This window comes from Oryza sativa, chromosome 4 (assembly GCF_034140825.1).
Source record: "Oryza sativa Japonica Group chromosome 4, ASM3414082v1".
Lineage (NCBI taxonomy): Eukaryota > Viridiplantae > Streptophyta > Magnoliopsida > Poales > Poaceae > Oryza > Oryza sativa.
Genome location: NC_089038.1, coordinates 31,345,896 through 31,358,732, shown reverse-complemented (window position 1 = coordinate 31,358,732; position 12,837 = coordinate 31,345,896). Strand labels below are relative to the sequence as shown.

The following is a 12,837-nucleotide window of genomic DNA, read 5'->3' as shown; positions in this document are numbered from 1 at the left end:
CTCACCTCCACATATGCTTATAGCTAACTTATAGCCTGCTATTATTTTAGGTTTTTTATTGGGTTTCTATCGAACTTAGCTTATAAATAGAGGATCAAACCTAAAGTATATGGTGCTCCTTGTATGAGTCTCTAGGGCTTTTTTTAGAGAGTTTAAATTTTCATTGCTCGATTCGTGAATGTTCAATTCTTACAATTAAATTATGTACGGGTATTGTCTCCCATCCTTGTAAATTTTATGGAATGTGTTGCATTTATATCTAAAATTGTTTTTCTATTCAAACCTCTTTTGTTTTTTGATTCCTTGCAATGAAAAGAGAGGTAAGCTTAGTATTGTGTTTTGTGTGATTGAAGTATATAGGGACGATGGTGTTTCCATCAAGTTTATATTATAAAGCTAGGTTCTAAAATAGCCTTATCTAACGTGGATTTGAGAAAATGTTTTGAAAGTGTATTTTATGGATAAATTTGAATAAAGCTATATTCATCTCCTCATAGCGCGGTACCTATTTTCACCAATAAAAGAGATATGAGCATAAGTAAGGAAAGAAAGAGAGATAAACATGAGAAGCATAAATAAAAAATAACATAATTTTTAGAAGGTAGAGAAAAAAAAGTTATATATTGTTCTTTCTGAAAAACTTAATAATAAGCTTGTTAGATCTAAAGTTATTACTAAAAAGATAATTTATTTGATAATATTCTTATTGAATTTTAAATTATTTCTAAAAAAAATAATTCATTTGATAATAGGTTTTTTGATTTTAAGTTATACCACCAAAAATAATTTATTTAATAAAGATTTTTTTGTATCGAATTTTTGTATGGAATTATGTATGGAGAATCATGAATAAAGTTGAGCCACTGTTGAAAGAAAGATATGAAAATATGTTTTCTCTAATTTTAATTTAAGACTATCATTTTAAATAAGAAAAAAAAGTGGGTGGGTTTATCTAATTTAAGATCATTTAAAAAATGATATTGAACATTTTCTTAATCGACTTTGTTGTTCAATTCCTCTTGTTAAATATGGACAGCCTGATTGTAATGAATAAATGGGTCATTTTCGGTTTCTCTACCCTCTTCCTGGTATTATCCAGGTTAGTGCTAGGGTTAAAAATAGTATCTGAAATGTAACAATTAGGAACTAAACTTAGTCCCTGTCACATTCGATGTTGGGACACTAATTTGGAGTATTAAATATAGAATACTTACAAAACTAATTGGATAAATAAGAGCTAATCTGCGAGACAAATTTTTAAGCCTAATTAATCCATAATTAGCACATGTTTACTGTAGCATCACATAGGATAATCATGGATTAGTTAGGCTCAATAGATTCGTCTCGCGAATTAGTCCAAGGTTATGGAATGGGTTTTGTCATTAGTCTACGTTTAATACTTCTAATTATATGGATTAGTTAGGGATAATCATGGATTAGTTATGCTCAGTAGATTCGTCTCGCGAATTAGTTAGTCCAGGGTTATGGAATGGGTTTTGTCATTAGTCTATGTTTAATACTTCTAATTAGTGTGCAAACATCCAATGTAATATGCACTAAAACTTTGTAGCCTCATCCAAACCCTTAAGACAAATATACCTAAATCTAAATGCAAAGAACGTGGAGGATTGGTTGTCTCATATAAGGAATGATCCCATAAAAATGAGCTATTAGAGGATTGGTTGTCTCATATAAGGAATGATCCATAAAGCTATTGATCCAACTATCACACATCAGAAGCGATTTAAATATATTGAAGCAGTAGTGAGAAAAAAAATAGAGCAGAGATTATGAAAGAAATGCCAGTACAACCAAAGAAGAAATAAAATGGACGATGAACCACAAGTAACACCAAAGGATGCTAGTGAACAAACTAACAACAATGAGCTCTGGACAAGTAAAGTAAAGTAGGTAAGTAGTAAGCTATATGAGATTTGATGAGAAAAATTGGTTGCCAACTGCTGAACACAACCAATCTATTCTGGAGATATACAAATATCAATAGATGACATAAAAGATAAATAAGAGAGAGGCTTGACTTCAATACTTCGGCATTGTGCAAATCATATGATAATACATTAGTCGGTCAACGAATAAACCAGAGAAGTACTATTCCAGAATTTTAAAATATATTACATCATTTAAGAAGAGATGTTTCCAGGGGCATTATCCAATTTTTAAGAGGATATCATGTAATTGGAGAGCTGGAATATCGAAGTTTGAGGGGGTAAATGAGAGCTTGACTCAGATTCCGGATACGCTTAATTGGTGAGCTAGAACATCCTAGTTTGAATGAGCAAATGAGCTGAACATGTAATATCTTTGCGTTCTGTGTCATATGAACGAGTAGATGAGATTATAAGAGAAGATTTCCTGTAATTTTTTTAGGTTTCTTGTTATCATAATTTGTAGGTTGGATCGTGCTTTAGTTTTGATAAGTAAATGTAATTATTAGATGGCAAATATGACCCTTTTAATTTTGGAAGGAAAATAACGTTGTTTTACTGGTTCTTTTTCAGTGAGCTTTTTAGGCTAAATATTCTTGCAAACCACGTCATGATGATGGTCAGTGTTGTATATCATTCCTAATTGGTCCCTGTTATCTCGTCTACACTTGACTACTCCTGCTAGTTTTGATTGGTGCTAGCTTTGAAACTTGCATACTCTCTCTGTCTAAAAAAAAGCCAATCTAGTACTAAGATATGACACATTCTAGTATCACAAATCTGGATATAAAGTATGTCCAGATTCGCCGTACTAGGATATGTCACATTTTAATACTAGGCTAATTTTTTTTTGGACGGAAGGAGTATGATGAGTAGCATTTTTTTTCTATCATAACAGGTAAGTACATGGTATATTGTTTATGCATGCTCCGTCTCCCAAGAAATTTACATTACATATTGATATTTGTACCTTTGTTATGTTATTGAACGAACAAATGTTGCTGCTCTTGCTATACGGTGGTTCTTATTAGTTACTCTCTCCGTCCCGTAATATAAGAGATTTTGAATGGATGTGACATATTCTAGTACTATGAATCTAGACAGTACTAGAACATGTCACATCCTTTTAAAATTCCTTATATTATGGGACGGATGGAGTATTAAGGAGTACTCTTGATTTAGTGCACAGTGGTTCTTACTATACTTATTAAGTACTCTTGATTTAGTGCACTTCTTTTTATTGAGAAGAGAACTTTTTTTAGAAGGGACATTGAGAAGAGAACTTGAAGAAGAGTAGTATCTTGTAGCTCTAAATTGGCACTGCATCCCTAAAATATAATAGTTTTTATATACGTCTATGAGACAAGCAATTGCTTAGATGTATGGCTAAAAGTTGCTATAAAAAAAATAGAGTACCGTGTATCTAAAAATTTTCGATAATAACAATACAACTACATGCAAAAGGCTCCTAAAAGCAAGTTTAATAGTGTAGCCCACTTGATGACGCTCTCTCTCGTGGCCCGATCTTCTAGTGAGGGGATAACTCTCACTTTGATCGAGTGCGACGTTTACGACGTGGCTACCAACCAGAACAAGTCCAGAACGCCATACAATCGCTACACCACAAACGATGTCGTACCAACCGTGACGCGCGGTTGATGATCCCTGCAATGCAAACGAGAGAACACTGCAAGAACAAGATAAGATGCAATCTAAATATTGCGAATAGGTAATTAAGCACAAAGGAATAGTTGCGATTGAAGTGGTAGATCTAATCGACCCAGCAAATCAACACACCAACTATTGGGGGCTCTGAATCAATAGTCACCGACTAATCGAGCGAGGACTAGAGACAAGGTGAATGGCACTTGGCAAAATTCAACTAAACAAAACCCAATTGTTTTTGAGGATGTACAAAGCTATTTATAGAGGAAAACAAAGCTAGGGTTAAGTGCTAATTCGTGGAGGTGGAGGGAGACACTTCCGAGATGGGCCTAGTCTATTACAAGGCGCAAGGCCCAAGTTCGGTTTCAGCAACAGCACTGTCTTGTTTTGGCGATTCCCGTTGACTCGAGATGAATTTGGACATGAAACCGGATGCGTTTGAAAGGTAGCGAGATAAGCTTTCCACGAAGTCCAAGATCACCCAAATCGGAGTTGGCATGAAGGCGCTAGGTCTGTTTGTAGTCAGTGCTGTCTCCGGAGGCCAAATTGGATTCCAAAACTCATTGGACTTTAATATCTTGTAGATCCTCCATTCATCCAATGTATTCTTTGTCAATGTTTTATATTTCTCATACTTGGTTGTATGCATATACTTGATGGTCACATCACCACTACTAGCTCTAATTCATTTGTAGCCAATCTAATAGTCAATTCATACAATAGTTAGTTACTATATAGTCCCACTGTCATACACTCACTGCATCTTGGAGTCCGTGCTACAGCTGGCTGCTGCTCTTCTATCTCATCTTTTATCTCATTAAAATATGTTTATAGCTAGCTAATAGTCCGCCATTGTACCTGCTCTAAGCTAGATAATCATTGCGGGTGCCCTAGGACAAAATGAGATGCAGACGTCGCTGCGCCGCGCGACAGGAGCAGCAGCACCGAAGACAGCGGTCGCTTCGACATGTCCGATGATCACCAAGATTCCCAAATCCCAAGACGCTGCACAATCTGGAAACCTACCGGGTTGCCTTGCCTCTCTCTTTAGACCTCGGCTGGCTCGGCTGGCCTGCTTGGGGAAGATGTCCGAACTCCGAACCGACCATTAGTGCAAATAGGTTTCCCGGTCAAATTCGATCAGAGGTACGAACGTAGCGTAGGCGTAGCGCATAATTTTTCAACTGTTATTATCATCAAAAGTAATATATTCACTCCAGCATATGCAGAAATCAACGGCAAAATTTTGCCAACAAAAATGCTTGTGATGCTGTTCAGCACTAAGCCACTAAACCACATGGGCACAGTGTTAAATCATATATTTCTTGCAGACACAAGGTAATTATATCCACCAGAATACATATTGATCATTCACACAACAAAACAACAAGTATGAAAGTTCATACAAACATAAGCAAACGTACATTCCTGAGGCAAAAGGTTCTCTACTGCTAGGAGAGATTTACTGCTGCATCAAGTCTTCTTCTGGTAGGACTCTGAAAAACTTGAGGGAGCAGGACATCGATCATCTGCTCGGTTCATGTAAAGATGCATCCCTCTTCTGCTTGAAGAAACCAGAGATGGCTGCAAAGGAAAATACTAAAGCATGGTGAGATTATACATTAGTTGCGAAGGAAGATGAAATTCATCCAATGTATTTGAACACTAAAATCTGTGATAGACCATTGACAATGCACAAAGTTAACTCCATATCCGAAAAAACATAACTTCTAATATTACTAAACAACAGACTTTGGAATGAACAAAATGTGTTTGTTTAAAACAATCCAAATATACACAAACAAAACAGAGGACAAAATCAGACTTACACATGACTTGCATTCAACGATGCCTCCTGTCTCTATATTCATCTCTAGAATAACGCTGTTCATAGTCCCTTCGAGAATGATGATAAGAATCATCATGTCTAGACCTTTTCGGATCACGGCTATCAAAATCTCTATTTCTTCGTCGACCATGTTCTTCATGCCTCCTATTTGGATCATACATATCTTCATCATGTCTCCTGTTTGGATCATACCTATCCTCATCCTGCCTCCTGCTTGGATCATACCTATCTTCTCCAACTTTTCTTTTGTAGTCTCTTTCAACATCATTTTCGCCTTTCCTCCCCTCATGGTCACGCTCATATCTATCTCCGTCCCTCTCCCCCTGCTTCTGCTTCTCCAATGCCTTTCTCTCTTCCTCCCTCTGCTTCTGCTTCTCAAGCTCTTTAGCCTTTCTCTCTTCCTCCCTCTGCTTCTGCCTGTCCAGCTCTTTTCTCTCTTCCTCCTGCTTTTGCTTCTCTAGCTCCTTTCTCTTCTCGTCTTGACTCCTTTTCTTTCTCTCTAACTCATCATGCTTCAACTGTCTTGCTGATTTCCTATCCTCGCGGCTGTCAGAACTCACATCTGATTCACTATCACTGCTACTGCTGTAATCTGAACTCTCTGAACTCTCACTTGAGCTAGTCACACTTCTTTTCTTTTGGGCAGCCAAACTCGCCCGTGCATCAAGGTGTCTTTTCCTTTCACGAGCATGGCTATCTGAATCAGAATCAGTATCATGCCTCTTGCGCTTATCAACATTCTTTCCAGAGTTCTCTTCCTTTTCTTTACCTCTTTGTGCTGGTTTATCACTATGGTGATAGGACTTCGGAAGATTCTTCTTTTTCTTAACATAAGTTTCTGAATCAGTCTCTGATTCATCACTGTACCGGTCCTTCCGAACAACCTTGCTGCTTGGCTTGTCATCTTTCAAGTCATTGTATGGGATCTTAACAGATTTCTTCTCTCCATAGCCATCGCTAGCAAACTCACTCTTCAATTTATCACGGTACTGGTCCTGTTTATCAGCATCCTTTCGGGACTGAAGTTCAGAATCACGGCGAGAAATCTTTGAATACTTTGATTTTCCACCATGATCACTGTCTGAGCCACTTTCTGGGCCATCAGAATACTTGTCCTTAGGAGCCTTTCTTCGGGGCTTATCATCTTTAGATTCATTGCGAGAACTATTTGTAGATTTCTTCTTCTTCCGATCATAGTCGCTGTCCGACTCACTGAACGAACCATCACCCTCCGAGTCAGTATCTGAATCATCCATGCGCTTACCCTTTCTAGGCTTTTCATCTTCTGAGTCATGTCGGCGAGAGATCGTGGCAGGCCTTTTCTTTCTCTCATCACGATCGTTCTTGCCATGTTTTGTTGTCTTCTTGCCATAATCACCATCTGAATCAGACTCTGAATCATGGCGAGAGCTCTTTCCACGCCTTGCATTCTTATGATCACTCTCAGAATCAGACTCTGAATCATGGCGAGAACTCTTTTTACACTTTGCATTCTTATGGTCACTCTCAGAATCATCATCTGTATCATGGCGAGAATTCTTCAAGTGTTTACTGTGCTTCTTTTCATCATATTTAGCCTCAGAATCATCTTCTGAACCATAGCGAGAATTCTTCTTCTTCTTCTTGTTATCATCATGATCTGAATCTGAATCATGACCAAGTTTAATCTTCCTAGAACTTTTGCCATGACTCTTTGCATCACTCCCTTTATCCTTCTTACCCTTCTTTGCATGCCTTCTGTCATCCTTTAAAGTCTTGCCATCTTCTGGCCCATCTATTTCCAAACCTTCATACTCCTTCCCAGGAACAAGCTCCCCAGATTCCACATCACTTTCTACATCAGCGTTCTTCTTCGCTTTATCATCAACATCCAAACCAAGAGCAGCCCTCAGCGTCTCAAGCTGCTTCTCCTTCCTTGCAGCAACGTGGTGGCTTTGTGTGTCTGAAAAACTGAGAGAATTCACTTCTTGTAAGAAATTGAATGACCATAACCTTCCTGTGAGAAATTAAATAACCGTACAGAAACAGAACAAACAAATGAACATATAACAGCAAAAATAAAGAAACCCATGCATATGCAGTCGTATCACGTATGCTAGTTGGAAACTTGGAACTATAGTAAAAAAAAATACTAGTATAGTAGAAATGAAACAATAACAGTTCAGTTATAGAAATGAAACTAGCGTGATGAAACACAAGTAACAGTTCAGTTATAGAAATGAAACAATCTTAACGCTGTATCGAACAAATATAAACTTTTAAACCATGAGTCACCAGCCCTGCTCTCCTACACATGACAAACAGTATAGCCAGCACAGTAACAAGAACAAGCTAGCATGATGAACTACGAGTAACAATTTGTTTCAGGAATAACACACAACCAAACACTGTATCGAAAATTATTAACTTTTAAGCATGAGTCACCAGCCTTCCTCTCCTAGTACACATGACAAACACTATAGCCAGCACAGTAAACGGAAATAAGACGAACACTTCGATCTCTACACATACCCTTTGCCCGGGAGTGGCTGCCGCCCCGCGCCGCGTCCTTCCTCCTCGGCGGCCGCGGCCGCCGCGGCCTCGATCTCGGCCTCCTTGCGCGCCTCCTCGACGCGCTCCTCGATCTCCCCCTCCGTGTACCCCTGCTCCTCGAGCGCGTCCCTCAGCAGGAGCAGCCGCAGCTCCACCTGCCGCTTCCGGTCGTGCTCCAGGATCTCCTTGTTCGGCTTCCGCATCCCGCCGAGGCCCCCGCCGGCGTCGTCGAACCCCGGGGCCGGCGCCGCCCTCGGGGGCCCGCCCGCCGACGACGACCGCGGCTTGATGAAGAACTTGTTGGTCTGCACGTACCCATTCGTGCCCGACCCCCGCGCGGTCTGGAGACCGATGCCGTTGTACATGGCGGCGGCGGCGGTGGGGAGCGGCCGGGGAGGTGGTGGTGGTGGTGCGGCGAAACCCTAGCTAGGGTTTCGATCGGTTTGGTTCGTCGCGACTCGCGAGATCCCCAATTCGGGAGGGAGACGGGATGAGAGGGGAGGAGGAGGAGGAGGCGAGCGTGATCTTATTCGGCGGCTGCTTCGTGGGCTGGAGAATAATTTGAGTCGGTTTCGTGGGGAATAAGATCACTTCGACTCCCTCAACTGACCACCGAATCTAAATCGTATCCCTCAACCACAATACCAGAAATCTTGACCCTCCGAACTTACAAAACCGGTGTAATTTGACTTCCTTGGTGGTTTTGGATGGTTGTTTCGCTGACGTAGCGCACACGTGGCAGTGTTGACTTGGTCTTTGTTCCACGTGGCATTGACGTGGCGCATATGTGGCATTAAAATAAAAAAAATATATGCGGGACCCATTTATCATTCACACAAAAAAAGAATTGTGGGACCCACTGACATGTGTGTCCCACATGTCACCCTCTCCTATCCCTTCTTCCTCCTCCCCCTCCTCCCTTCTCTATCTCTCCCTCTTTCTCTTCGTGCGTGGGGAGCGGCGGCGGCGGCGACGGCGACGGCAGGCAATGGACGGAGCGGCAGCCGACAGTCTTCGCGCCTCCTCTATCGCCGCCGTTGCAGCAGCAGTAGGGATTCGGGGATGGTGGCGGGGCGAGGGCATGGCGGCGAGGGCACCTTGAGCGCCCGCTCAGCGAGGGCATGGCGGTGAGAGCACAACAGCGACGAGCAGGATGATTCCGACGATGATGGCGCGGGGCGGCCACGGCGGGGAGGGAGCAAGTCGGGCGCGGTGGCACGAAGGAATGTGCGCAGCGGGGGACACCGAGCGCACCGAGGAGGAGGTGGAGGAGCGCGAAAACGCTGCCGCCCCGGCGGCCACCGAGCCCCCTGCTCCTGCCGCCAACTTCCCAAGCCTCCACGAGGCCGCTGCGGGCGCGGCCGGTGGCAAATCCAAGAGGAAGAAGGGGGCGGTCTGCGGAAGGTCAACGGACGGCGACGGCGACGAGGAGGAAGCGGCGAAGCTCTTCGGCTTGACGATGGCGACGAAGCTCCGACGATCTCCGGCGACGGCGAAGGGGCGGACGAGGACGGCGACGACTTGGCGAGCACGACGGTGGTCTTCCCGAGCGACGGCGACGGCTAAAACGACGGCGGCGCACGGCTGGAGCGGCGGCGGCGACGGCAAAGCTAGGGCACACGGCGCTAGGGCTTTTCCGACGACGAGAGGCGAAGGCGAAGGTGGCAACGGGTAGAGGAGACACCGGGGGTCCTTTTAAAGGGGCTCAGAGGCGGCGGCGAAGGCCCAAGGCGGCGGCAACGGCGAAGGAAAGCTCGGCTTGGAGAGAGGGAAACCGATCCGAAACGAACTCGATTCCACGAACTTCCAAAACGATTTAGCCAAAGATTCCAAAGGAGAAAAGGTAGAGGAGATCCCGGAGATTGTTTCCCCTCAAACAATTCGGCCGGAGAAGGAAAGGAACGGCCGGATTTGGAAAGGAACGGCGGCGGCGGCGCGCTAGGGTTTCGGGCGGCGGCGGCCGAAGGTAGACGATGGGTCCGACAGGTGGGACCCACCTGTCAGCGTCCGAACGCGCGCGCGCGACGGCTGCGGACTGGGCCGAACTGGGCCGAGGAGAGAGAGAGCGGTTTTGGGCCGACTTTCGGCCCAAAGCCAAAAGAGACTTTTTAAAACCTTTTTCAATTTAAATTATTCCTTAAATGCAATTCCATTTATTAAAAATACTTCCTTAGCTCAAATAAATCCCACAAAAATCTAGGAATTATAGAATTAAGCAAAGTATTTAATGAAATTTTATCTGGCCCCATTTTATATTGGAATTTATTAATTAAAATTAGATTTTCTTTTCAAGACTTTTAAAATTATTTCTAAAAATTCCAATTAAACAACAATTTAAATATTTTGAATTTTCAGGGTGTGACAAACCTACCCCCCCTTAAACAGAATCTCGTCCTCGAGATTCGGAAGAACTGGCGAACAGATGCGGATGAGCTGACTTCAATTCATCTTCTCGTTCCCAAGTTGATTCTTCTTCCGAGTGATTACTCCATTGAACTTTGCAGAAACGGATAACTCGATTCCTGGTTCTTCTCTCATTTGTTTCCAGGATACGGATTGGTTTCTCAACATAAGTCAAATCCTCTTGGACTTCTATCTGCTCAATATTAGCTTCTTCGGTAGGTACACTTAAACATTTTTTTCAATTGTGACACATGGAACACATTATGGACTCCTGCCAAAGATTGAGGTAATTCTAACTGATAAGCAACCTCTCCTCTTCTACTGACAATCTTATAAGGTCCCACAAAACGCGGTGCCAATTTTCCTTTGGTGTGAAAACGATGAACTCCTCGAAGAGGCGTGACACGAAGATACACATAGTCTCCTTCTTCAAAACTCAAATCTCTACGGCGATTGTCGGCATAACTCTTATGACGAGATTGAGCCACTCGCAATCTTTCTTGAATAATTTTTACCTTTTCTTCTGCTTCTCTTAGAATATCAGTCCCGAAAACCTGACGTTCTCCCGTTTGATCCCACAAAAGCGGAGTGCGACACTTCCGACCATACAGTGCTTCGTAAGAAGCCATCTGTAGACTAGCTTGATAACTGTTGTTGTATGAAAATTCTGCATAAGGTAGATTCTTATCCCAACTTCCACCGAAATCTAAAGCACAAGCTCTCAACATGTCTTCCAAAATCTGATTCACCCTTTCGGTTTGTCCGTCTGTCTGTGGATGATAAGCAGTACTAAAGTTCAGCTTAGAACCCATCTCTTCCTGAAGTTTCTTCCAAAAATTTGAAGTAAACTGACTGCCTCGATCAGACACTATCTTCTTAGGGACGCCATGCAAACACACAATCCTTGCCATATACAATTCCGCCAAGCGACTTCCGGAATAGGTTGTCTTTACCGGAATAAAATGAGCCACTTTGGTAAGTCTGTCGACTATCACCCAAATAGAGTCATGGCCTGATGACGTTCTGGGTAAACCAGTAATAAAATCCATACCTATTTCTTCCCATTTCCATTCAGGAATCTTCAAAGGCTGCAACAAACCGGCGGGTTTCTGATGTTCTGCCTTGACTCGCTGACAAACATCACATACTGCTACATATTCCGCGATTTCACGCTTCATACTTGCCCACCAAAATCTTTCCTTGAGATCCTGGTACATCTTAGTACTACCAGGGTGAATGGAGTATAAAGTATCATGAGCTTCTTTCAAAACTGCATCTTTTAGATCTTTGTTGTCGGGGACACAGATTCTCTCACCCAACCATACAGTTCCTTGCTCATCCTCCAAGAAACCAATAGCTTTTCCTCTTCTCATATTCTTCTTGATCTCTTGAATATCAGGATCATTAATTTGGGCTTCTCTAACTTGATCAATTAGAGTGGGCTTCGCTTCTAAGGCTGCAATGAAACCTCTACCGACAATTCCCAAATTTAATCTTTCAAATTCCTTGCATAATTCCAATGGCAACTGTCGTCCTTCTGTAGCATTGCAATAGCCTTTTCTGCTAAGAGCGTCTGCTACAACATTAGCCTTTCCCGGATGATCATGAATTCCCATGTCATAATCCTTAATTAATTCCAACCATCTCCGTTGTCTCATGTTCAGATCCGGCTGAGTAAAGATATACTTTAAACTCTTGTGATCGGTGTACACTTCTGTACGAGTACCGAAAAGATAATGACGCCAAATCTTCAATGCATGAACGACTGCAGCTAACTCAATATCATGAGTAGGGTAGTTCTTCTCATGCGGACGTAACTGTCGAGAGGCATAGGCAACCACATTCCCATCTTGCATCAGAACACAACCTAACCCAAGTTTGGATGCATCGCAATACACTTGAAAACCCTTCTTTGGATCAGGCAAAATCAAAATAGGAGCTGATATTAAGCGACTTTTCAACTCTTGAAAACTCTGCTCACATTCTTCCGACCACTTGTACTTCACATCTTTCTGAAGCAGTCGTGTCATGGGCTTAGCAATCTTGGAAAAATTCTCTATAAACCTCCGATAATATCCTGCGAGGCCTAGGAAACTGCGAATCTCTGAAACTGTCTTTGGTTGCTTCCAATTGGTTACGGATTCCACGTTACTAGGATCGACGGTAACTCCTCCGGCTGAGATGACGTGACCAAGGAATTTCACTTCAGACAACCAAAATTCACACTTGCTAAACTTAGCATACAGTTGATGTTCTCGTAGCTTCTCCAATGCAAGACGAAGATGTTCCTCATGCTCTTCTTTGGTTCGAGAGTAGATAAGAATATCATCAATAAAGACCACCACGAACTTGTCTAGGTATTCCATAAACACCTTATTCATCAAGTTCATGAAGAAAGCAGGGGCATTGGTAAATCCAAAAGACATAACAGTACATTCGAAC

At 42.5% G+C, this 12,837-nt stretch overlaps 1 protein-coding gene across 2 annotated transcripts; it reads right to left on the bottom strand.

Annotated features, from left to right (window-relative positions):
• Positions 1-4,892: 4,892 nt before the first annotated feature.
• On the bottom strand, positions 4,893-8,484 carry LOC4336936 (uncharacterized). Of its 2 annotated transcripts, none has more exons than XM_066310184.1 (3): positions 7,972-8,484; positions 5,441-7,410; positions 4,893-5,210 (listed from the first exon to the last, which is right to left on the bottom strand). In XM_066310184.1, the coding sequence occupies exons 1-2, from the start codon at positions 8,355-8,357 to the stop codon at positions 5,454-5,456; spliced, it is 2,343 nt and encodes a 780-aa protein (XP_066166281.1). In that variant the 5' UTR covers positions 8,358-8,484; the 3' UTR covers positions 4,893-5,210; positions 5,441-5,453. The 2 variants fall into 2 exon arrangements, with proteins under 2 accessions (XP_066166281.1, XP_066166280.1); XM_066310183.1 differs by having other exon boundaries at positions 4,893-5,195.
• Positions 8,485-12,837: the final 4,353 nt, after the last annotated feature.

Excerpts from the sequence above, each read along its gene's own strand:
- LOC4336936 (XM_066310184.1), bottom strand. The coding sequence starts at position 8,357 with ATGTACAACGGCATCGGTCTCCAGACCGCGCGGGGGTCGGGCACGAAT. Across the intron at positions 7,411-7,971 it reads CAGCCACTCCCGGGCAAAGG|TTTTTCAGACACACAAAGCC; the intron begins GTATGTGTAGAG and ends GAATTCTCTCAG.